This window comes from Barbatula barbatula, assembly GCF_947034865.1.
Source record: "Barbatula barbatula genome assembly, chromosome: 25".
In the NCBI taxonomy this organism is placed as follows: domain Eukaryota; kingdom Metazoa; phylum Chordata; class Actinopteri; order Cypriniformes; family Nemacheilidae; genus Barbatula; species Barbatula barbatula.
In genome coordinates, this window is record NC_136788.1 from 678,511 (window position 1) to 704,515 (window position 26,005).

General features: G+C 42.3%; 1 protein-coding gene across 1 annotated transcript in view; it reads left to right on the forward strand.

Moving 5' to 3' along the window:
* ano1b (anoctamin 1, calcium activated chloride channel b) overlaps window positions 1–26,005 on the forward strand; it is a 62,597-nt gene that overhangs the window by 8,089 nt on the left and 28,503 nt on the right. The window contains exons 3-14 of the mRNA XM_079450729.1: window positions 10,462–10,797; window positions 14,842–14,940; window positions 15,026–15,177; window positions 15,512–15,566; window positions 15,645–15,696; window positions 15,799–15,854; window positions 16,001–16,042; window positions 19,696–19,760; window positions 19,838–19,972; window positions 20,890–21,050; window positions 23,156–23,238; window positions 24,226–24,297. Coding sequence (XP_079306855.1) covers window positions 10,462–10,797; window positions 14,842–14,940; window positions 15,026–15,177; window positions 15,512–15,566; window positions 15,645–15,696; window positions 15,799–15,854; window positions 16,001–16,042; window positions 19,696–19,760; window positions 19,838–19,972; window positions 20,890–21,050; window positions 23,156–23,238; window positions 24,226–24,297 — 1,308 coding nt within the window. The remainder of the gene's footprint in view (window positions 1–10,461; window positions 10,798–14,841; window positions 14,941–15,025; window positions 15,178–15,511; window positions 15,567–15,644; window positions 15,697–15,798; window positions 15,855–16,000; window positions 16,043–19,695; window positions 19,761–19,837; window positions 19,973–20,889; window positions 21,051–23,155; window positions 23,239–24,225; window positions 24,298–26,005) is intronic.

The window sequence follows — 26,005 nt, forward strand, 5'->3', positions numbered from 1 at the left end:
TACACCCCATCAAGAACCTTCACACCCTCCTACACCCCATCAAGAACCTTCACACACTCCTACACTCCTACACCCCATCAAGAACCTTCACACCCTCCTACACTCCTACACCCCATCAAGAACCTTCACACCCTCCTACACTCCTACACCCCATCAAGAACCTTCACACCCTCCTACACTCCTACACCCCATCAAGAACCTTCACACCCTACTACACTCCTACAATCCATCAAGAACCTTCAAACCCTACTACACTCCTACACCCCATCAAGAACCTTCACACCCTCCTACACTCCTACACCCCATCAAGAACCTTCACACCCTCCTACACTCCTACACCCCATCAAGAACCTTCACACCCTCCTACACCCCATCAAGAACCTTCACACCCTCCTGCACTCCTACACCCCATCAAGAACCTTCACACCCTACTACACTCCTACACCCCATCAAGAACCTTCACACCCTCCTACACTCCTACACACCACCAAGAACCTTCACACCCTACTACACTCCTACACCCCCATCAAGAACCTTCACCCCTACTAAACTCCTACACCCCCATCTAGAACCTTCACACCCTCCTACACTCCTACACACCACCAGGAACCTTCACACCCTCCTACACTCCTACACCCCATCAAGAACCTTCACACCCTCCTACAGTCCTACACCCCATCAAGAACCTTCACACCCTCCTACACCCCATCAAGAACCTTCACACCCTCCTACACTCCTACACCCCATCAAGAACCTTCACACCCTACTACACTCCTACACCCCATCAAGAACCTTCACACCCTCCTACACTCCTACACCCCATAAAGAACCTTCACACCCTCCTACACTCCTACACCCCATCAAGAACCTTCACACCCTCCTACACTCCTACACCCCATCAACAACCTTCACACACTCCTACACTCCTACACCCCATAAAGAACCTTCACACCCTCCTACACTCCTACACCCCATCAAGAACCTTCACACCCTCCTACACTCCTACACCCCATCAAGAACCTTCACACCCTACTACACTCCTACACTCCATCAAGAACCTTCACACCCTCCTACACCCCATCAAGAACCTTCACACCCTCCTACACCCCATCAAGAACCTTCACACACTCCTACACTCCTACACCCCATCAAGAACCTTCACACCCTCCTACACTCCTACACCCCATCAAGAACCTTCACACCCTCCTACACTCCTACACCCCATCAAGAACCTTCACACCCTCCTACACTCCTACACCCCATCAAGAACCTTCACACCCTACTACACTCCTACAATCCATCAAGAACCTTCAAACCCTACTACACTCCTACACCCCATCAAGAACCTTCACACCCTCCTACACTCCTACACCCCATCAAGAACCTTCACACCCTCCTACACTCCTACACCCCATCAAGAACCTTCACACCCTCCTACACCCCATCAAGAACCTTCACACCCTCCTGCACTCCTACACCCCATCAAGAACCTTCACACCCTACTACACTCCTACACCCCATCAAGAACCTTCACACCCTCCTACACTCCTACACACCACCAAGAACCTTCACACCCTACTACACTCCTACACCCCCATCAAGAACCTTCACCCCTACTAAACTCCTACACCCCCATCTAGAACCTTCACACCCTCCTACACTCCTACACACCACCAAGAACCTTCACACCCTCCTACACTCCTACACCCCATCAAGAACCTTCACACCCTCCTACACTCCTACACCCCATCAAGAACCTTCACACCCTCCTACACCCCATCAAGAACCTTCACACCCTCCTACACTCCTACACCCCATCAAGAACCTTCACACCCTACTACACTCCTACACCCCATCAAGAACCTTCACACACTCCTACACTCCTACACACCACCAAGAACCTTCACACCCTACTACACTCCTACACCCCCATCAAGAACCTTCACCCCTACTAAACTCCTACACCCCCATCTAGAACCTTCACACCCTCCTACACTCCTACACTCCTACACCCCATCAAGAACCTTCACACCCTACTACACACCATCAAGAACTGTCACACCCTCCTACACTCCTACACCCCATCAAGAACCTTCACACCCTCCTACACTCCTACACCCCATAAAGAACCTTCACACCCTCCTACACTCCTACACCCCATCAAGAACCTTCACACCCTCCTACACTCCTACACCCCATCAACAACCTTCACACCCTACTACACTCTTACACCCCATCAAGAACCTTCACACCCTCCTACACTCCTACACCCCATCAAGATCCTTCACACCCTACTACACTCCTACACCCCATCAAGAACCTTCACACACTCCTACACTCCTACACCCCATCAAGAACCTTCACACCCTCCTCCACTCCTACACCCCATCAAGAACCTTCACACCCTCCTACACTCCTACACCCCATCAAGAACCTTCACACCCTCTTACACTCCTACACACCATCAAGAACCTTCACACCCTACTACACTCCTACACCCCATCCAGAACCTTCACATCCTCCTACATACCATCAAGAACCTTCACACCCTACTACACTCTTACACCCCATTAAGAACCTTCACACCCTCCTACACTCCTACACCCCATCAAGAACCTTCACACCCTCTTACACTCCTACACACCATCAAGAACCTTCACACCCTACTACACTCCTACACCCCATCCAGAACCTTCACATCCTCCTACACACCATCAAGAACCTTCACACCCTACTACACTCTTACACCCCATCAAGAACCTTCACACCCTACTACACTCCTACACCCCATCAAGAACCTTCACACAATCCTAAACCCAATCAAGAACCTTCACACCCTACTACACTCCTACACCCCATCAAGAACCTTCACACACTCCTACACCCCATCAAGAACCTTCACACCCTCATACACTCCTACACACCATCAAGAACCTTCACACCCTCCTACAATCCTAAACCCAATCAAGAACCTTCACACCCTACTACACTCCTACACCCCATCAAGAACCTTCACACACTCCTACACCCCATCAAGAACCTTCACACCCTCATACACTCCTACACACCATCAAGAACCTTCACACCCTCCTACAATCCTAAACCCAATCAAGAACCTTCACACCCTACTACACTCCTACACCCCATCAAGAACCTTCACACACTCCTACACCCCATCAAGAACCTTCACACCCTCATACACTCCTACACTCCATCAAGAACCTTCACACCCTCCTACAATCCTACACCCCATCAATAACCTTCACACCCTCCTACACTCCTACACCCCATCAAGAACCTTCACACCCTCCTACACTCCTACACCCCATCAATAACCTTCACACCCTCCTACACTCCTACACCCCATCAAGAACCTTCACACCCTCCTACACTCCTACACCCCATCAAGAACCTTCAAACCCTCCTACACTCCTACACCCCATCAAGAACCTTCACACCCTCCTACAAACCATCCAGAATCTTCACACCCTACTCCACTCCTACAGCCCATCAAGAACCTTCACACCCTCCTACGCTCCTACACCCCATAAAGAACCTTCGCACCCTCCTACACTCCTACACCCCATCAAGAACCTTCACACCCTCCTACGCTCCTACACCCCATCAAAAACCATCACACCCTACTACACTCCTACACCCCATCAATAACCTTCACACCCTACTACACTCTTACACCCCATCAGGAACCTTCACACCCTCCTACACTCCTACACCCCATAAAGAACCTTCACACCCTCCTACACTCCTACACCCCATGAAGAACCTTCACACCCTCCTACACTCCTACGGCCCATAAAGAACCTTCACACACTCCTACACCCCATCAAGAACCTTCACACCCTCCTACGCTCCTACACCCCATCAAGAACCTTCACACCCTCCTACACTCCTACACACCACCAAGAACCTTCACACCCTCCTACACTCTTACACCCCATCAAGAACCTTCACACCCTCCTACACCCCATCAAGAACCTTCACACCCTCCTACACACCATCAAGAACCGTCACACCCTCCTACACTCCTACTCCCCATCAAGAGCCTTCACACACTCCTACACTCATACACCCCATCAAGAACCTTCACCCCTACTCTCCTACACCCCATCAAGAACCTTCACCCCTACTCTCCTACACCCCATCAAGAACCTTCACACCCTTCTACACTCCTACACCCCATCAAGAACCTTCACACACTCCTACACCCCATCAAGAACCTTAACACCCTCCTACACACCATCGATAACCGTCACACCCTACTACACTCCTACACCACATCAAGAACCTTCACACCCTCCTACACCCCATCAAGAACCTTCACACCCTACTACACCCCATCAAGAACCTTCACACCTTACTACACTCCTACACCCCATCAAGAACCTTCACACCCTCCTACACCCCATGAAGAACCTTCACACCCTACTACACTCATACACCCCATCAAGAACCTTCACACCCTCTTACACTCCTACACCCCATCAAGAACCTTCACACCCTACTACACTCCTACACCCCATCAAGAACCTTCACACCCTCCTTCACACCATCAAGAACCTTCACACCCTACTACACTCCTACACCCCATCAACAACCTTCACACCCTACTACACTCTTACACCCCATCAAGAACCTTCACACCCTCCTACACTCCTACACCCCATAAAGAACCTTCACACCCTCCTACACTCCTACACTCCATCAAGAACCTTCACACCCTACTACACTCCTACACCCCATCAAGAACCTTCACACCCTCCTACACTCTTACACCCCATCAAGAACCTTCACACCCTCCTACACCCCATCAAGAACCTTCACACCCTACTACACTCCGACACCCCATCAAGAACCTTCACACCCTCCTACACCCCATCAAGAACCTTCACACCCTACTACACTCTTACACCCCATCAAGAACCTTCACACCCTCCTACACTCCATCAAGAACTTTCACACCCTCCTACACTCCTACACCCCATCAAGAACCTTCACACCCTCCTACTTTCCTACACACCATCAAGGACCTTCACACCCTCCTACACTCCTGCACCCCATCAAGAACCTTCACAACCTCCTACACTCCTACACCCCATCAAGAACCTTCACACCCTCCTACACCCCATCAAGAACCTTCACACCCTACTACACTCCTACACCCCATCAAGAACCTTCACACCCTCTTACACTCCTACACCCCATCAAGAACCTTCACACCCTCCTACACTCGCACACCCCATCAAGAACCTTCACACCCTACTACACTCCTACACCCCATAAAGAACCTTCACACCCTCCTACACTCCTACACCCCATCAAGAACCTTCACACCCTCCTATACTCCTACACCCCATCAAGAACCTTCACACCCTACTACACTCCTACACCCCATCAAGAACCTTCACACCCTACTACACTCCTACACCCCATCAAGAACCTTCACACCCTCTTACACTCCTACACCTCATCAAGAACCTTCACACCCTCCTACACTCCTACACCCCATCAAGAACCTTCACACCCTACTACACTCCTACACCCCATAAAGAACCTTCACACCCTCCTACACTCCTACACCCCATCAAGAACCTTCACACCCTCCTACACTCCTACACCCCATCAAGAACCTTCACACCCTACTACACTCCTACACCCCATCAAGAACCTTCACACCCTACTACACTCCTACACCCCATCAAGAACCTTCACACCCTCCTACACTCCTACACCCCATCAAGAACCTTCACACACTCCTACACTCCTACACCCCATCAAGAACCTCCACACCCTCCTACACTCCTACACCCCATCAAGAACCTTCACACCCTACTACACTCCTACACCCCATCAAGAACCTTCACACACTCCTACACCCCATCAAGTGCAGTACAGATACAAGTATCTGTATTAAGCCAAATATGAAACACAATATACAATAGATTTTCATTTGTCACAGTAGTCTAGCTGTGTGGTATATATGTATTAATATAAAGAAAACATCATTACATTAAGATCTTTATAATTTACATCTTCATCATTTTTGCATAATACACCAACAGTTTTTACGAGAACTAAAACATCTCCTGGAAACGTTTGCCTGTTTATCCGTTTGAAACATTTGCAGGTTTGTCAACTTTGTCACTTTAAAATATGGAACAAAATGGAACCTATGCAGCAGACGTCATTGTGTCATATTTGTGTTTACCCGCTAAATGGATACATACAGTACTGTGCAGTATTTTCATATTTTAACACAACTAAAGGAACAATAAAGCCGTTCTCTTATTATCAGACATAGATGAATAAAATAGTCTAATAAACTGTGCCTATGTACAGACAAGCTCCATTCATGTTGCTATGAGCTATTCTGTCACGAATTGGTAAGGAAGAACCCAAGTGCAGGCAGAGAGCATAGAAAGCCGATCGAACCAACATCTGTCTCTCACATAAAACATAAGACTCCGTCATGAATCTGCCTCAAGACCAAGAATAGACATGACATGAAGGCAGATTCATGACATATTCTGTCAAAAATGATGGTTGGTAAACAATGCAGCAATGCTCTGTGTGTGCGCATGTGTGTGTGTGTGTATGCGCCCTGTGCGTATGTGTGATGCAGAGGTTTGAGGGAGCTTGTGAGTGACTCAAGCTTTGCATATTCAGAAACCTTTACTCTGATGTGCGTCAGGGAGCTGTGTTAGATGACAGATGTGGGGAATATTATTCTCAAGTGTCATGATCACTGGAGCAGTCAAATCAACAGGACATGGGGAGTCATGTACGGTACACATCAGGAAAGGATGTCCCGGCTAATACTGATCTTTGTGGAGAACTGTTGTCTGTGCAGCCCAGTCTCCCTGCAGTACACACACACACGCACGCACGCACGCACGCACGCACGCACGCACGCACGCACACACACACACACACACACACACACACACACACACACACACACACATACATGCTGTATATCAGGGGAATGGTACATATTGGTGGCTAATAGATTTTTTCAATAGGCTAAGTAACTACTCACCCGGCTACACTCCAACGTTAGAGGCAAATTTAGCTAAAATGCATGAATTTAACAAGGTTGCTTTTTTTAAGGTTCGTCTATTACCCCTTACTCTAACATCACAGGAGCACAGTCAAATCATAGCCAAGCGTGGATTTGTACATCAACATTGCAATGAATCTTAGAAAAAAATCCTTTCTGATCCAAAAAAGTGCTCGATTAAAAAAAGGAAGGCAATGATCAAAGTTTGATTAAAACGTACAGTGTTATTCTACAAGAAACCCATTTCTTGAAATGATGTCTCCTTATCTGGAAACCACAAATCCATAATGTCTCACCAGATTCCCTCAACAGGTGAAAATAACTGTAAGAGCAGCACACACAAGTCCTCTCTGAGATCACTTCAACACCGTTACTAAACCTCTCAGTGAGATTCAAGAATAATCTGACAGTTTAGTGTTTATAACAATATACAACATAAAAGAGTGCAAAATGAAACAATAAGCTTTAGGAAGAAATTACAAGTATAAGTAGATGCTCTCACAAGACAAGAAAAGTTCAAAAACCAAAGAAGAATATGTACTGGTCACGCAACACAATACAGAACAGAAGTGCACAAATAACTTGTACATTCAGGCATTGAGCAGATTAAAGACTTACAGTGAAGACATTTGTCAATAGGACGCAAAATAAATGTGACCCTCTGCACCTTTGGCCCAATTTGGTAAAAGTAAACTGCAGCAGATGTTCTTGAATTAGTCGTCTCTGGCGTAATAAAAAAGACTTGACAATCACATGTGAGTGTGTACACGTGCTACAGTTTACTCTCATATGAAGTGTGTACTGTCAGTGTACTGTATGTTTACTGTAGTGTAAAGCCCTGTAGATTATTCTGGGATGTGCAACGACTGATATGAAAATATATTGCAAAATTCGGAGGTTTTGTGTGGGCTTTGGTATATTGTTTTGAGAATGTGTTTACAGTTGTGGGAAAATGGTGAATTGTGTTAGCACACAAAATATTCACAAGATGCAGATACTGAACTGTAAGTGTTAGGGTTATGGTTTGGCCACAATAAACTCAACGTTCCAATAAAAGCAGATTCATTTTTACATGATTTCCACTCTTATATGTGTTAGTGTATTTGATTTCTTTCAATAACAAATTGTGTTACGTCATGTTACTGTACATATGCGTGAGCCTGTTCCAGTCCGACTGATCCACTGCACATGTGTCATCTCTGAAACTGCACTCACATACAGTATATATAAAGGCGTATATAAAAGCCCTGTCCCATTTAGCTGAGAAACACATCTGATCCTTGAGTCAGGAATATAGTTCAGACAGACTTTAACAGACCTGTTTTAGCTTGACTTTACGTGATTAGTGTGTGTGAGCATCTCAGTCATAACAGCAATAAACATCATGCTGAAATCTCTTAATATTCCTGCATGTTTCTCATTTGACTCCTCATACATGTGTCTCTGAGACGTAATGCCACCTGGAAAGACAAAATATCAATTGTAGTACATGTCATGACAGAGCGAAGGCGATGCATATGTAGGAGGTACGCTATCTTCAGAGTCTGATGTATGGCTTTATAGTTGAGTCTAATATTAGCGCTTGGCTCCTCTCGCTCCTCTCAAATAACAAGTGGGATCAGTTTGTGACTTTGGACTTTCTGTAAGCCGGACAGAAAACAGATTGAAGAATAAGAGCGAATGAGAGCAGTTTGGAGGCAGAGGCTCGCAGCGAGACGGACGGATGGATTTCTCTGAGAATGCAAGTGGCGGCGCTGAACACAGCTGCCAACAAAAACACTTCTTACGTGATGTGCTCTTTCATGGCAAATTTCACGTGAGTGAGGCATGTTTAGTGTGTCTTTGAGATCTGCACGTGTGTTTGGACCTCGCCGTTTCATTGGCAGTTTGATTACTGTACATAGAGTACAGCAGATATTCATGATGTTTGTACTAATGTTCCTCAAGTTTGAACGCATGTTGGTGTAAGATGAAGATGGTCGCCTTGGGAAATGTTACACCTCCTAAAACATGCACACACAGTCACACACACGTTCTCTGCAGTTGCTGGATCAGTTGCACTACAAAAAAAACTGACCTCATAAATAAAGACTTCAAAACCATATTTTACCTCATAACTTCACATGCCATGATTTCTTTGTGCAGATGGCACAATTAACATGTCAATATACATACACTGTGTATATACTGTATTATACCGTAGAGCGGTGTGTGTGTGTGTGGGGGGGGGGGCTTCATCACATGAACATCACATGGGCTGTCAGGTCCAGAGGTGCTGAACTACAGCCAAATATGTCTGAACCAGCTGTTTCAAACATGATGATAGAAAGAGAAATTCATGTTGTGTTGAACTGTGGTCTGTAGGCAAATGGCCCTCATGTCCTCTGTACAAAAAGATCATGTCAAATATCTGGAGATTCATAGAGAGTGAGCTGATGTTTTCACACATCATCTTCTTTGAGGAGGGAACAAAGAGTTGTTAATGTTGTACATGTCATGATCTTATGTGCATTGACATCCAAGAAGACTTCAGGAAAAGTAAGCCTGCGGTATATCAGTCCAGCTATAAACCACAAGTTCCTTGAATGACCTGCTGCTCTTTACTACATAAAGCATTAAAAAACAAACTAGAGATGCACTGATATAGCCTATCGGGTGATATTTCGATAAAAACGATGATCAAGGTCAATATATCTGTCAATCAAAAGAGGAGAGAGAGAAATGCATGCTCTGTGTTTTATAGGATGCACACGCTGGGCCCCAAGTTAACTTCCGCTCTGTTTGTTGATCGGTATAACGATTTATGTTACGTTTCATTTATTTAATATAATATTAATTAACAATTTGTAGATTCTTTGGCTAGATATAGTTTAAATGTGCTAGCTCATGTCATCTGCTTGTTATATCTTTTGCTTGCTATTAGAAATAATCTTCAGGGACTCAATGTTTTTCAGATGTGTACCAGAAGTGAAGTTTGGAGCAACCTTATGTTGTTGCTTTGAGACGGTCTATAAAACATTGAGAAACATCACCAATTTGATGTTCAATATTAATATTTGTTTGGTGAACGACTAACATTCAGACGTTAATATAACTACCAAACTATGGGCATTGGTCAATGGCTGCTGGAGTTAATACATATGACTGTATTTCAGCACAATGTTATACGGGGTCCATCGCCACACTCCTATCTCTGTGTGATTGACTGTACAGCGCACACATGTGAATATTGGACATATTACTCATATGATACATTTATGGTGACTGCTGATTTCAGATGCCGTCCCATGTTGACTTCTCAGTGTGCGCTGGTCTCACTGGTGACAAACACATTCATTCACACACAGCATAGGTTCATGTTGTGCCCTCCCCTCTCCCCTCAGCTCCTGAAAGCTCTCACTCCAGAGGTGAACACACAATGTCGGCGTGGTTTGTACTTCCAGGACGGCAAGAGACGGGTGGACTACATCCTCACATACCAGATCAAGAAGACCAGCAGCTCCCGCTCGCGACGCCACACCACGCGTCTCACAGATAACGCTTTCACTCGGACCCTGGGCCGGGGTCGGGGGCCACCCCTGCCCAAAAGTGACCCTGAAGTGGGCTCTCCTGCTCCTGCTCACAACACAGACCACCACGATGACGACAAGTGTTTACGGCGTGAAGAGTTTGAGAGTAACCTGTTGGAGATGGGCCTGGAGCTGGAGCGAGATGAGGAGGTATGTGTCTGTTTCTTCATCCATGCATTCCAGGGCCTTTTGTGTGACTTACATTTGTGTCTCTATTGGCTGAGCTCAGTTGATTTAACGCGAGCGCTCAGCGGGAAAATATACAAAAGACACATTGTCATGTTGCAAAGCATTAGCTATGTCCTTGTGTGACAAAAAGCTGTTTTCAGCTGAACACAGAGCCTCTACTCTTTTAAATATTTGACGTTCCTGAAACACATTTTTACTTTTGATTAAAGTATAATGATTATTTTTGATTTACTTGAAGTTTTAACTCAAACTGTATTCGATTATTTATGTGTTTTTCAGCAAAGTTAAATACCTGTTAGTGTTTGATGTTCACTTATCTTGGAAATTTAGAAGAGTTTGACATGTTTTTTCAGTTTTGTGGTTACCATTGTTCAGCAGAGGGGTGCGTGTGCTTAGGCTGTGGGAGGCTACCTGACACCTGTAACTCATGTCATGTTACCAGTGAATAATGACTAGCAATGCTAATGTCAGTTTTGAGGTCAGTCTCTTCTGGCTCATTTTGCGTTGCGTAAATTTAAGGGGTCATATGACAGTACTAAAATTAATATAATAGTTTGTTTTAGATGTAATTCAATGTGTAAACACAGTTTAAGGTTAAAAAATGCTTTATTTTCCACACACCGGGCATGTTTGTATCTCCTCTTTGCTCCGCCTCTCTGAAACACGCAGGTTTTTAACAAAGTTCATGGTTCTGAAAAGCGAGGTGTGCTATGATTGGCCAGTTCACCAGTGTGTAGTGATTGGTGGAATACCGCAAGCGTGTGATGGAAATCTAACGCCTCTTACCATATTTGGAACATCAGGTTCCTCTTCAATTGTACTGACAGGTACGCCCTCCTTACTTGCGTTTACCATTGTGTGGACTTATAGATGTAGATTAGTGTAGATTTGTGGGGCGTTTCAGGCAGGTCTGGGTGAGTGTTCGCTTTTAGATAGAATGCATCTTTTGTTCCCACACTTTTTCATTTGTGCAATTTTAAGTGTCTAACACATGCATGGGCAACTTCTAACACACCAAAGTCAAAGCCATTTGACCCCTTTAAGGGACTTATTCATTCTCCACAAAGAAATGTGTTAAATAAATATACTTAGACATTTTTGTTTAGATTTTGTTTACATGAGATTGTGAAAATTACATTTCATGCAGTGTGTAATGTTCCCATGTGTGAATGTAAGTAGTCTGCCAAGTTGTAAATCCGAAGGTGAATGAATAACAAAGTAATTGGCTTGTAAAAAAGGGAGTCGACTCTGAATCACTCAAACGAGTCGTGCCCTAGTCTGATTCGCGAACCGACTATATTATTTACTTCACTACATAATATAGTCCTCGCCTACGTTTTGCTAGGACTTCACTCTTCTTCCCCAAACACTGTAGCTCGTGAGCCTCATTCGCGGTAGACCAATCACAGCACACTACACCATCTGACCAATCACATCAGAGTAGACTGACAGAAAGGAGGGGATTAGACAGATGAATCACCAAACAAATCATTTGAGAGTCAGTCAAGAAGTAAGAATGACAAAACAATTGTGATTTTACACTTTTATATGTACGTAAACGTGTTGTTGCACACTACATAAACCAAAATAAGACCTTTTTCAACTGTTGCATATATTTGAAGAGTTCAGTTCCAAAATGAGATAAGTCTGTTAATTTTCTTTTTAAATCTTGTTTTTTAATCTCAATCAAACTGCAGTTAACAGGCAACTAACACAATAAAAACATGATAACATAATAAACAAGATTTGTGACAAATTTTTGGAACCAAAATCTTCATTTCGTCTGTGCTTGAAATATTTCACTATGCAATATTTACTCCTACAAAGACAGAGTGAGCACAGGTCTCTGACTTATCTCTCCTATCCAAGCCTCTCCCAGTGAAACAAAGAATTGATTATAAGGTCTTAACCTACAGTATGTGTTAAAGCTCTACATGGACTTGCCCCTATTTTTAAATCGGAACTTTTACGTTTTTATTTACCTCAGAGATCAGGTATTCAGACTAGTTGCTACAAAATGTCCCGACATCTCATCTGAAATCTATGGGGAACAGGTTTTTTTCAGTCTATGCTCCAAAACGTTGGAACTCACTACCTCAAACGATTAGAACTTCCCCTACATAAACTGCTTTTAAAGTATATCTTTACTCTCAGGCTTACTCATAACTTGGTTTTACATTTACATTTTACATTTTTACATTTACATTTTACATTTATTCATTTGGCAGACGCCCAAACGCTCTAACCACCAGGCCACATGATCTGTTTTCACGTGTGTCTTTTTCTACTGCTTGCTAAGCACTTTGGTCAACACTTGTGTTGTTTTAAGGTGCTATTTAAATAAACCTTGACCTTGACATGTACCCCTGCTTGAAATCCGACATAAATGAGCCTTGCAATATTTATGATTCCAGCTATCGTCATATGCAATGAATATGGCAGGGTGTCAGCTATTTAGATGGGTCTTTTTTGGTCCTGGCTTCTAGACTTCCCCTGATACGTACCCCCTGCTCTGGAATCCTGGAGTCAGGTCTGAGATGTGCTCATGCTCTATCGTGATCTTTTCTGATAGCACTGGCACTTCTAATTTGCCAAAATTCCAAAATATTTGAGGCTGGTTCATAGCCCGAGTTGTCTTTGTAGGGGTTGGGCAGATACAGTAGTGTGTCATGTGTGCTCACTGCATTCACTGTAAATTAAAATGTCACTGTGATTAATCGTAATACTGTTTTGGGCAACAAAGATGGTCACCCCCCTGCGAGTTGGTGCCTTATAGGCCAGGGGTGTGCAGTCCTGCTCCTGGAATGAGCTGGAACTTCAACCCTAACCAAACACTCGTGAACCTGGGGTTAAGGCTTTGTTAAGACAAGTAGGAGTTTAACTCTGCGGGACAGTGGCCCTTCAGGACCAAGTTTGGACACCCCTGTTCAATGCACAGTGCGTACTCTGCGAATAGGGAAAGGCGGTACTGATGTGTTTATTATGTAAGTGTAGGTGGATAGATGGTTATGTATGTCATACTTCTGGATATACGAGCTTTGCATCCTGTTGCTCAGGCTCTTAGGCACAAGCTTGTTTCGCTTGTTTAAGTCATCACCAATACCATGTGACCTGTGCTTGACTTGCTGTTGGGAATACCGACACAATTGTCGTACCTGTAGCACAGCATACATATGCAGACCCGGTGAGCCATACTCCCCTGCTGCCCCTACAAGACACACTACGATGCACGGTTGTAAACCTTATTCAAGTGCTTCTTCAAAGCACAGACTGTAGACTGAATAAGCAAACTCCTAAACTCCACCAAAAAGGTCATATGACTGATAGGTAAAGCCACTAATCACGTTTAGTTTTGTGCCACGTCATGTTTAGAGGCGTGGAAATGTCCCCGCAGTAACAGACTGGTGTATTTTCACAAACATGTCAAAATCTAACAGCAACAACACTGATTATAAGTTTATGCTGTGAACCCTGTATATTTTTAAGAACTAAGCATTTAGTCGATCGTGATGAATTCTTATGGCCACTGTTGTAAACACGACAGCTTACTTCTTAGATCAGACGGCTTTGTGTTGTTTCCAGGCGGACTTTTAAAGAACGTGAAGCGCACGTCTCCCGGAAATCCTGTGAAATTACAAGGGCGTGACGTCGGTGGCTGAGACTCATAAGAAGTGTGATCTGGTGAGAGGAACACACTCTCAGGTCTCGACTTTTAAAAAAAGGGACGACCACATACGTACTGTATATCCACCAGTTACCCACTGGTGTCATTGATTCACAAGCATGTCGGACAAGACAGCTCAATGACATTCAGGGTGAATCTTGTCCTGAGTCAGTTATCGATCTTCAATTATCTTACACTTATGGATCACCTGATGTGCGAGAGTGGTATTGATTATGGCCAATCGCTGACTTGAGCCTGACCGCATGACCACTGGGTGCTCACCCGCAAGCTGCTCTATTCTATTAATATTTGTTCAGTGTACATGTGCCTTGTCGTTTCAGACCAAAACCACTGGTGTCGGCTTTGTGAAGATTCACGCTCCGTGGAATGTTCTCTGTAGAGAGGCAGAATTTATGAAAATGAAGATGCCTACCAAAAAGGTACTGTTTGTAGAAAACCCAGTGGAACACTTGGGAGAATCACGATGCACATATGAGTATTTGTGATACTGTGCTTTCACTGTAGGTGTATGAGGTCAAGCAGAGCAGAGGCGTGATGGAAAAAATCAACACATTCATCTGCAAACTGACAGATCCTCTTCATCCAAACGTTGAGGAGAACAGGATACACAACGTGAAGCACCTCTCGTACCCCTTCTCCAGAGAAAAGCAACATTTGTTAGTGTCTTCACTTTAAATAGCCATTCATTCACATCATAATGTTTGGTAGCATTTTATAGAGTGTACTGATAAACATTCCTAAAGCCCTACACAATCAACCTTTTAAAATCATGTCCAAAAGTAGCGTCCTCAATGATCAGTAACTGTTTGTATGTTTTGTGAAAGATGTTAATGATTGTTTTTGAACAGTAGTTTTTAATAAAAATCCCAACCAGAGGGCAATCCTCATATAATAATATCCTAATATATTTGTTGTATTGTTTCCGGTGTATTAATATTAAGAGTGGAAGTTTGCCTACATTTGTTGTACACACTTGTTTTGTCTTAACAGGTTCGATTTGTCTGACAGAGATTCATTTTTTGATAGTAAAACAAGAAGTTCATTAGTAAGTATAATGCGTCATTTTAATGTGCTTTATTAATGCCGTGTGGTGTCGTTTAAAAGTTTTATTGTGTTATTTTAGGTTTTCGAGGTTTTGAAGCGAACTAAGTGCACAAAAGCTAAATTTAGCATGGGTAAGCCTAAAGTTGAACATTTTCAACATTTCTTTGCTTTTTCAGCCCATTTTAATTTACTAAACAGTATTCATGAAATAATATAAATGAAATGTTCTTCAGGACTAACAGGTCTACTGGGGAGCGGTGTTTATACAGCAGCTTATTCATTACATGACGTAAGGAATTTCTCTGCATTCTTTGACTTGTTCTGTGAATCTTAAACTCTTAATCTGTACTGATGTTATACAGTTACATTATTTACATTATTTTGTAACCTTGTTTTAAATATTACACACAAGAGTCACTGTTGTCCTCATTACAGGGTGATGTTGATGGAGAAAACGCAGAGCCAAATGACAGAAAGGTAGGTTGATGTATTTCCCTGTAGGTGTGTAGAAGTGTGGATATCAGATCTTTGATGGAGTTTCTTTAATGAAAAATCTTCGGTCACTAGTTTTCTCTTGGTTACGGTAAAATGTGCAACGACAATAAGTACGTTTAGTTCAGCCAAACCCAAGGTTTGGGATTTTATAAAATCCTACAATTCAACTAAATATAAATGTACTGGTGGTTTGTAAACAGATTTTAATCTTGACTCCTTAATCTTTGCACTTCCTAGTCGGCAAAATTGTTGAGAACTTCAATATCCAAGTTATCATAGTTGACAACTTACTGTAAAACTGTGTGAATACTACTTACCAACTCTAACCCATGGGAAGTTACATGTATTTGGGGGGTAAGTACACTGTAAGTATGCTGTAAAGGCAAATACTGTCAAATAAAGTACAATTGTCTGGATGTATGTCAGCAGTCCCAGAGCGCCAACCAAATGTGATAGTCACAAGAAACCTTAAATGCACAGGTGTAGCAAAACAAAAAAGAATCAGTAGAGAGCCAAACCTTACAACGATGTGCTCAATAAGTCACGTTAAAACATGCTTTTTTATTTCTTTGACAATCATTAATAGGAAATGCTACAAAATTCTGTTTAATTTGAATTAAATTCAAGTGACCATTTAGATTTTATCCACTTCCTCTGCAAAAACCGCTGGCAACCCCATGACTGCAGTCTGATCGTTGCTGTTTACATTCTTTGTCTGTTTCAAGTCTCGGAATAATAGTACTACAGTACTACAATACAGTAATTCTGCATCTCCTGGAGCTTTCTGAAGATATCTTTGTAGTCAGAAGGACTCATGAGCAGCAACTCGCCTCCGACTACATTTGCGTAGCAGTGGACTTTTGAACACGAGAAACCACATTGGAAATTATTTCTGCAATGTTTTATCCACTCCTCTGATGTGGCCACCTGAGATACTTTGCATTCTGCTGCATTCCCGCTTGTCCTCACCTGGAGCATTTAAAGGGGATGTGCAAAGGTGTTTCATGCCTTCTGACTTCTTTACGATGTTAAACGTGTTGTCTTCTCATGTTTGACATTGTCAAATTGTCAAAAAATTAGTTGGATGTATCCCCCACAGTGTTCGCCCAGGTTTTCCGAAAGTCCCACAGTGTTCGCACAGGTTTTCCGAAAGTCCCACAGTGTTCGTACAGGTTTCCGAACGTTTTTTGAACATAAAAACCTGTTTCGTAACAACTTTTCTTAGTCCCTTATGGGACAAGTCTCCCGGAAAACCAGCTGGAGCAAAAGACAGAGAAAGCACTGAGCTCGCAAAGCTGTGTTTGCTTAGCTGTGTTTGTTTGCTCACTGCATTTCAGTGGTGAATGTTATATGGATATAACGCTGGATTAGGAGATGGTTTGAAACTGATTCATAGACGGCGGGTCCCAGTGCTAAAAGATGCCAAACTGAGTCATTAGTCTGTGATTTGCTGGCAATGTGTGCGCATGTGCTTTAATTCCGCAACACTTTTTACTCAAGTAAAAGTCATTATTTTAAAAAAGTAGCTAGTGACTTAGTTACTTTGTATTTGATTATACTGTAAAGTCCTACTATTCATAAAATTTATATTAACACCAATATTTAAATTTTATATTTTAATCCATATTTTCATTTTTATTATTATCATCAGCAGATATCTTTGCAATATACACACAGAGACTAAAGAATAGACAAACACAGAAGAGACAAGCATTTCTGTAAATGTAATCTAGTCCTAATATCAATGTAGCCTACACAACTACCACTTATTTAGAATAATAGACCAACTAAATGTTGCTGTGTCTGACGAACAGGTCGCGGGTGCGTGCATGTGGGGGTCATTTATCATAGCTGCCGAACAATATGACACATTTGCAGTTTTGATTGGAAAGATATAGATTCATATCTTCTTTAAATGCGCTCTTTGTGTTCGGTGTGTTCTTAAGTTTCGCACTACGATGAGTGAGTGATCCACCGCTTCAGATGATTCAGATCATGCTGCGAACTGAACAAATAATTTTAAACTGATTCGTGAACCTTTTCAGACGGTTTTGCACATTGTTCGATAAATGCTTTAAAAAGAATCGTCTCAAAATAATCAATCGCTCAGTATCAGGGACTGAGGACCAAAGCACCTTCGGAGAATAATCGTGGTGAAAGTTGGTTGACTGTTGCTAGCATCTTAAAATGTACACCCCATGGGTTGGGATACAGTTCTTGTTGGTTGTCCATTTTCTTTTCAGTGGGAGGGCCGCATCTCTCTAGACACATAAATAGCCTGAAAATCAGATTGGAGGTTCGGGTAGAGAAACATTTCCTCAAGGATCACAATGTTCCTGCTCTAAGCAGAGACCTACTCTCCATTCAAGCAATGTATATTCAAAGTCATGCAAATCTAGGAGCAGCTCTCAGGCCCAGGGAATGGAGATTCCATACACAAATGGTGGAGTCCATGAGGCAGAGGTGTAGCCAGGTGAAAGTGGACTGTCCCTTATGTTTCGCCTTCACTTACTGATTGATGAATCACGGAGATATATATATCTTATAATGTCTTATTCCATTATCATCATCATTTTTGAATTTATCCTAAAATACACATAGAAACCTTAGCATTTTGTTGTTTAAACGTGAATATAAACTGAATTCAAGATCTGCAAAGACTGCATCTTTTAGACATGATATTTCGATCAGTTTGTCCTGTTTAAATTTCCTGAAAATAAATGCAAGTAAAGTAACATTTTCATTCATCACTACTACACAGAATGAAAGAGAAATTATAATTTACTCCTGGTCTGCTTTGGTGTCAGCAACAGAGGTAATGAGGTCTGTGCTGGTCCTCTCTCTACACATTCGTAAGGTTTAATAGTTGAATTCATAAATTCAACTCAAGACGCTTAGGTCCTCCTGGGATAATGGTGTACACTCGTCTGATCTCAACAGTGCCTGTGCCAGTGTTACACAGGTTGTTGGGCAGGATTTCCTTCAGTTTGGAGTGGTGGGTTTTAAAGTTTCCCTTAGTGTCAATGCTTTGATTCAAACAAGTTTTAAATAATAAGACATCCATTGAACAACATCAAAGGCTGGCTGTGTGGGAGCACACATAAATAACATTTGTTTTATATGAAATACAGCATCCCTAACACAGATCTTTAAAGGAACCCCAATAGAGCACCGGTAAAATATATTGTACACATGATTAGATTTCAGGAGAAACCAGGCAAGAAGCGGATCCACATGCAGTTTAAAGATTTAATGAAAACAAAACAATAACAAAACAAGGTAATCCACAATAGGAGACCAGAGAGAATATGCAATAATGGCTGACAACAAACAAATGAATCACTAGGGCTTAAAAACACCGGGAAAACGAGATAACACAAACACCCGGGGCAACAATTAACCCAGAACCAATGAACAAAAAGAACTGCAACGTACTTCAAAATCAAACAGGAAGAAATAAAAGTCCACAATTAACTGAGGAAACAGATCATGACATGCCTTTGGTCCAAACTCTCAATATTATTTTCAAAACCTTTACAACTACTTTAGTTGTAGTTGTAGTAGTTTGTTGTTGTTGTAACTGTAACAGAATACACTTGTGAAGTAACCCTCTCATACTGTTGACTTTATTTCAGTTGCTGTATGAAGAGTGGGCCAGTTACAGTGTGTTTTATAAGTACCAGCCCATAGGTTTGATCAGGTAAATGACTCGTCACTCTTGTTCTTGTCATCTCCAATGTCATAGAATCATGGTTGAAATCCATAGTTTTCTTACAGGAAGTATTTTGGAGAGAAGATTGGTCTATACTTTGCTTGGCTTGGCATCTACACGCAGATGCTGATCCCTGCGTCTTTGGTGGGAGTCTTTGTTTTCCTCTATGGGTGTGTTACTGTTGATGACGACATTCCAAGGTCAGTGGATTCAATGGATGACGCATTGTGTCTCTACTGTAACTGTTTAGTGTTTTTACACTAAAATAGAAAAGAAGATATCAGAAAAAAACAATTCACTTTAATTTGATATAGACTCAATTTGTGTCTTGTGTGTTGTTAAGTATAATTAGTAGTAGAGTTAAAGAATAACAGATTATCCGTTCAGGTGCTGAGCATCCCAAAACAAATCATTTTTGGATGTGTCTGTGATATTTAGTCAATAAATAAGCAGCCATTTTTATGAATGAGTGCTTTCCCCAAGCATCTTTGAGAGAGTCTATTTTAAAAGACGATCGTTAAATGGTGTATAAGTTAAACACAGTTGCATAACAGTTCTTCAAACTTCATCACATTTTTGGCTAAAAATAATGCAGGCCAGTAAAGTATGAGGTCTGGATGTGTGACAGAGGAAGTGAATACTCTGAGAAAGAACATCTAAAAGCAAAACATCTGTCTGAAAATCCCTCTGGAGTTTCTCACTGTCAGGATATTATGACACAGTCTAAAAATGACCTTTCCAGACGCTTTCCATACTTTTTACACTACGGCACTTGTACTTTGGAGTAGAAACAAAAAAGCTGATTTTCATCTTCTTAAATCAAGATATGTGAAGAAAGAGTCAAGTAAAAGAAGGTGATATCAGGCCATTTTGTAACTTCTGGAACATCAGTAATAAACATGACATGTTGTTTTATATGAGGTTGCCAAAATTCAGGACGAGGGACTGATCTGTGTGCTTTGATTGTTTTCTAGTAAATGTGAATTACACAGCTGAACAACATGTGGTGGAAAAACGAAAATTAGTCCCTTTATCTAAAGAGCACATGGTTTATTTGCCTTTATTGGTGTAAATACAGTGTTGAAGTCGTGTGAAGTCTTTCTTTCTCTGTTGTCAGTATGGAAATCTGTGACCCGCGGAGGAACGTCACCATGTGTCCGCTGTGTGACCGAGTGTGCAGTTACTGGAACCTGAGCACAGCGTGTGGGACGGCTCGGGCCAGTCATCTGTTCGATAACCCTGCCACTGTCTTCTTCTCCATCTTCATGGCTCTGTGGGGTGAGATCACAGAATCTCTCTTCATTTCTCTTCTAGAAACGCTCTATCTCTCAGTGCTGCGTGCTGGCTCTGTGACTGTAGGCAGACTTAAACACGTTTCTGTCATCTTCCTCTGTTCAGCGTCATCTCCACAGGGATTTTGGAAGGGAAGTCATTGTTTGAGGGCAGAAGTTCACACAGCAGATTTACACACCCCAGACAGCTTTAGACGTTTAGAGATGTTTTATTGAGATTTATATCTAGGTTTCTACAGCACACGCTTCAGTTTATTTTCCTTTCATTTTGCCATTGGGGTGTAAAGATACACTCAGCTACAAACCACTGCTGGATTCACCACGCTCGAACGGATTTCTCTGATTTTTAGAGGTAACAGGCACAGGTAACAATAGAAGAAGAAGTGCTACAAAGAGTTTTCAGGTTACCTGGAATGCTTACCTTTATAAGCAACAATCAGCATGTTCCTGTCAAGTGTGGCTGAAACAAAGATGTTTTTAGTTTTTAGGGATGTGATGGATGTAGCTGAAATCAAAAATCAACACTAAGCAAATTGCACGATGACAGTTTATGACGATAGTTTCACTTGGATTTACAGTAAGACAATGTCTTGTGAGTTTGCACGAGCGGTCTGTCTCGCACGCTTACATCTACACAGCAACAATAGCCCTAAAACAACAATGCAACACAAAGCTGGGTGTTAATGAAATCATCCAAAAAGAAACATTTAGTCAAGATTTAGGGTGTTTTCACACTTGGTCCTTTTCAGGGTTACATAAAGAGATCTGAGTCCCCTAACTGCTTAGGTGGACCAAAAGAGGATCCGGGGGACAGAGACAGTGTGAACTCTGGCTTTTTTCATTTAGTCCACCTCGTGGTCCACTTAAAGTGGTCTGAGTTTGGTTCTTTTAAAGAGGGCTTGAGTCTCATGGCTTTCAGTGCTCCTCAGACCAAAAACGTTTTGGGGGGTTTTCTCCTAACAATGGCAGCAGATCGTCACCTCTTCACGACACAAATCTTTTTACAAGAATTGAGGTGTTCTGAATACATTTACATTTAGTCATTTAGCAGACGCTTTTATCCAAAGCGACTTACTAAGAGTTCAGGGAGCAATAAGCTACGTGTTTTATCAAATGTAATTGATTATGTGATGAAAGTCTTGAACTATGCTTCTCTTCAATGCATTCTGTCAATGAGCAATATCACCTTTTAAACATTTAGTGACAGGATTCACTGTGAAATATCACCTTCAAAACATTTGAAACATTTAGTATCAGGAATTCAAAATCCACAAAATAGCATATCAATGTCCAATACGGATTGACTTTATATGGTACACTACCTGCAGTAAATGTGCAATTCTATCACTTAATCTCTAATGTTACTTATCGCATTTCTAATGGCACAGTCGGCAGCAGTACTCCAATTTCGTTGTATGCAAAATATACAATGACAATAAAGACTTTCTTTTCTAACGCTGAAGAGTTCATGTTGAAATAATCGTAAGAGCCACTGAACAAGTAAATAATAACTACACGGCTGAACTAGTCCGAACACGTCACAATGTCCTCGATTTATTCTGTAACACACCAAACAAAATCAAACTGCTGTGTCAATGTATAATATTAAAACCTTTACAGTATGTTATATTCTATCGCTTCACAAATAGACCAACGAATGTGCTTTGAACAGGTACACGTGAATCATCTCTTTAATGAAAATATGAATATTGCATCAGATACTACATTTAGCAGCTTGTCTTCTAATAGTTTCTCAGGTGTGGATCAGAACTGTAATGAGTTTCATTTCCTTTTCAACATGAAGATGAAGATATCTCATCCAACACTGTCCAAGTTCAGCCAAAAATAAAACTTCTGTCATCATTTATTCTTCCTCGTTTGGCTGTAAACCTGTAGGAACTCTGTAAAAACACAAAAGAAGATATTTTGAGAAATGTCTTTGTGGTTTTGTGTTCATACAGTGGAAGTCAATGTTGTTTGGTTATGAACGTTCTTCAAAATATATTCTTTTGTGTTTTGTCATACAGGGATTCCGTCTAATAGCTTCAGCGTTGGGCTTTTGTCTCACTCTTCTTTTGTGTTGTGTTTCAGCCGCGTTCTTCATGGAGCACTGGAAGAGACGGCAGATGCGGCTCAACTATGAGTGGGATCTCACAGGCTTTGAGGAGGAAGAGGTCTAAACACTTATAACATATTTAAGCTGTTGTTTGTATGGATGGTCATTTCACTAGTCTGTCATTTAATGTTGTCGTCCTCTTCTCCCCCTGGTGTTTATAGGAAGCACTGAAGGTTTGGAACACAACTCTTTTAATCCGCTCTCCTCTCTCACTGTGCTTTCAGCATTCACAGCCGTCTCTTTTACAACACGTTTCTTCATTCACTCTTCAAAATCTCAATCTTTGCAGTGTTTAAGTCCTGACATGTCTGTCAGTGGCCAGACAAACTGAGAGATTGAGGGAAAGTTAATGTTCGCTAACGCTTTATTGGACAGTGTTCTTGTTGCGTATTATATGCACTTGATAACAGTACATCATCTGAACGTGATGTTTATAGGAAAGACATGTTGGTCATTATTATTAGTCATTTGTGTATCGCAAGAAGGACACATGAAAATAAAATGTCAACTCTGATCTTCCTCTCTCTCTTTCTCTCTTTCTCTCTCTTTCTCTCTCTGTCTCTCACTCTCTCTCTCTCTCTCTCTCACTCTCTCTCTCTCTCTCTCTCTCTCTCTCTCTCTCTGTCTCTCACTCTCTCTCTCTCTCTCTCTCTCTCTCTCTCTCTCTCTCTCTGTCTCTCTCTCTCTCTCTCTCTCTCTCTCTCTCTCTCTCTCTCTCTCTCTCTCTCTCTCTGTCTCTGTCTCTGTCTCTGTCTCTGTCTCTGTCTCTCTCTCTGTGTCTCTGTCTCTGTCTCTCTCTCTCTCTCTCTCTGTCTCTCACTCTCTCTCTCTCTCTCTGTCTCTCTCTCTCTCTCTCTCTCTCTCTCTCTCTCTCTCTCTCTCTCTCTCTCTCTCTCTCTCTCTGTCTCTGTCTCTGTCTCTGTCTCTTTCTCTCTCTCTCTCTGTCTCTGTCTCTGTCTCTGTCTCTCTCTCTCTCTCTCTCTCTCTCTCTCTCTCTGTTGTTCTTTTGACGTGTATGATCATGTGTTGACTGTTTGTTTCTCAGGATCACCCACGAGCTGAATATGAATTCAGAGTCATGCAGAAGTCTCTGAAGCAACAGCACAAATCACAGAAGGTAACATCTGCACATCGTGTGATTATGCGGTTTACATGCGTATACTGAGATTAACTGTCTAATATTTGTGATTCCGTTCATAGTTTCATCAGAAGACACAAATAATGATTAAGAGCAAAAAGTCACATTTATTGAGTATTGCACAGTTTTGTGTGTTCGGAGGGAACACATTTTGCCATCATTCCTCTAGAGCTGAGACACCTTAAACTCTTCTCAAACCAGCATCTACAGTTAGGTCCATTAACAGTTTTCGTTATTTTAGCTGTGTATCAAAGCGTATTCAATGGATATTGTCTTAAAGTCCTATTACAAAAACTCCAACTGGTCCAAAATGCGGCAGCTTGAGTTCTTACATGTACAAAAAAGTAAGAGCATATTAGCCTGGTCCGGTTCTGGTTACTTATAAAGCATCGCATTAACTTTAAAATCTTGCTTATTACCTATAAAGCCCTGCATGGTTTAGCTCCTCACTACTTGAGAGAACTTCTAACATATTATAGTCCATCACGTGCACTACGCTCTCAGGTGTCAGGTCAGTTGGTAATACCTAGAATTTCAAAATCAAGTGCAGGCGGCAGATCCTTTTCCTATCTAGCGCCTAAACTTTGGAACAGTCTTCCCTGCACTGTCCGGGAGGCAGACACACTCTGTCAGTTTAAATCTAGATTAAAGACGTATCTTTTTAATCTTGCATACACTTCACTATCATAACTTTTCATAATATTTTCCAAAGATTTAGGCTGCACTAGTTAGATCAACCGGAACCAGGGACACTTCCAATAACAACTGATGCATTTGTTGCATCAAAGAGTGCAGAACAGTACTCTACTCTCAGCCAGTCTTGTGTCAATGTTCCAAGGTTACTAGAGTGGGCTGGACGCAGTCCAAGGTTACCGGAGCGGGCAGGACGCAGTCCAAGGTTACCAGAGCTCCTCCAATGGATTTTGGGTTCCTCGCCACCGTTTGCATACTGTTCTGTTTGCCTGGCCGGGGGGGCTGCTAGAATTGTATAGTTTTATTTCATTAACACTGCATATAGGAATATATAGTCTGTCTGATATTTTACCTGTGTTTTGACTTCCATAACCTTATATGTTTTGCTTATAGTCAATGTTTTCTTGTACAGTTGCTTTGTAACAATGCCTATATAAATAAGCGCTATATAAATAAAGCTGACTTGACTTAAAGTGCAGTGAACACTCTCAACTTTATTCAGGGTGTTTTCACATCCAGATTAGCTGAAGGCTTCAAGGGACTTTTTTTCAAATGCTATGGGAGAACGTCTTTGTTCGACCGGTTGTGAAGCACCTGTGTCAAACACGCCAACATTTTTTGGCTTTAAATAACCTCGGTAGGTGATTTAGCTAATTACACCGACACCTGCAGGTTATAAATACGCGTGGCGCGAACGCGTCTTCAGGTTCCAACTTTGTCTGAAAGGATGTCCGGCACGCCTACAGTGCGGCATTGAGGCGCAGCATCTCCTTCCCGCTTCTTACCGGATCCACCCGAGACTGTGTGTCTGGTCGGGACTGGGGAACTAGTCTGGAGTGGGTGGCCGACACTCCAGACGCTTGGGCACAATGGGGGAGATACCTCACGGAAGCCTCCTTGTGGCGTTTCGCCTCTCGTAATCTGGTGACAACGGTGTTAACTGCATCCCCAAACAGTCCAGAATGCAAGATCGGGGTATCAAGGAGTAACGCAC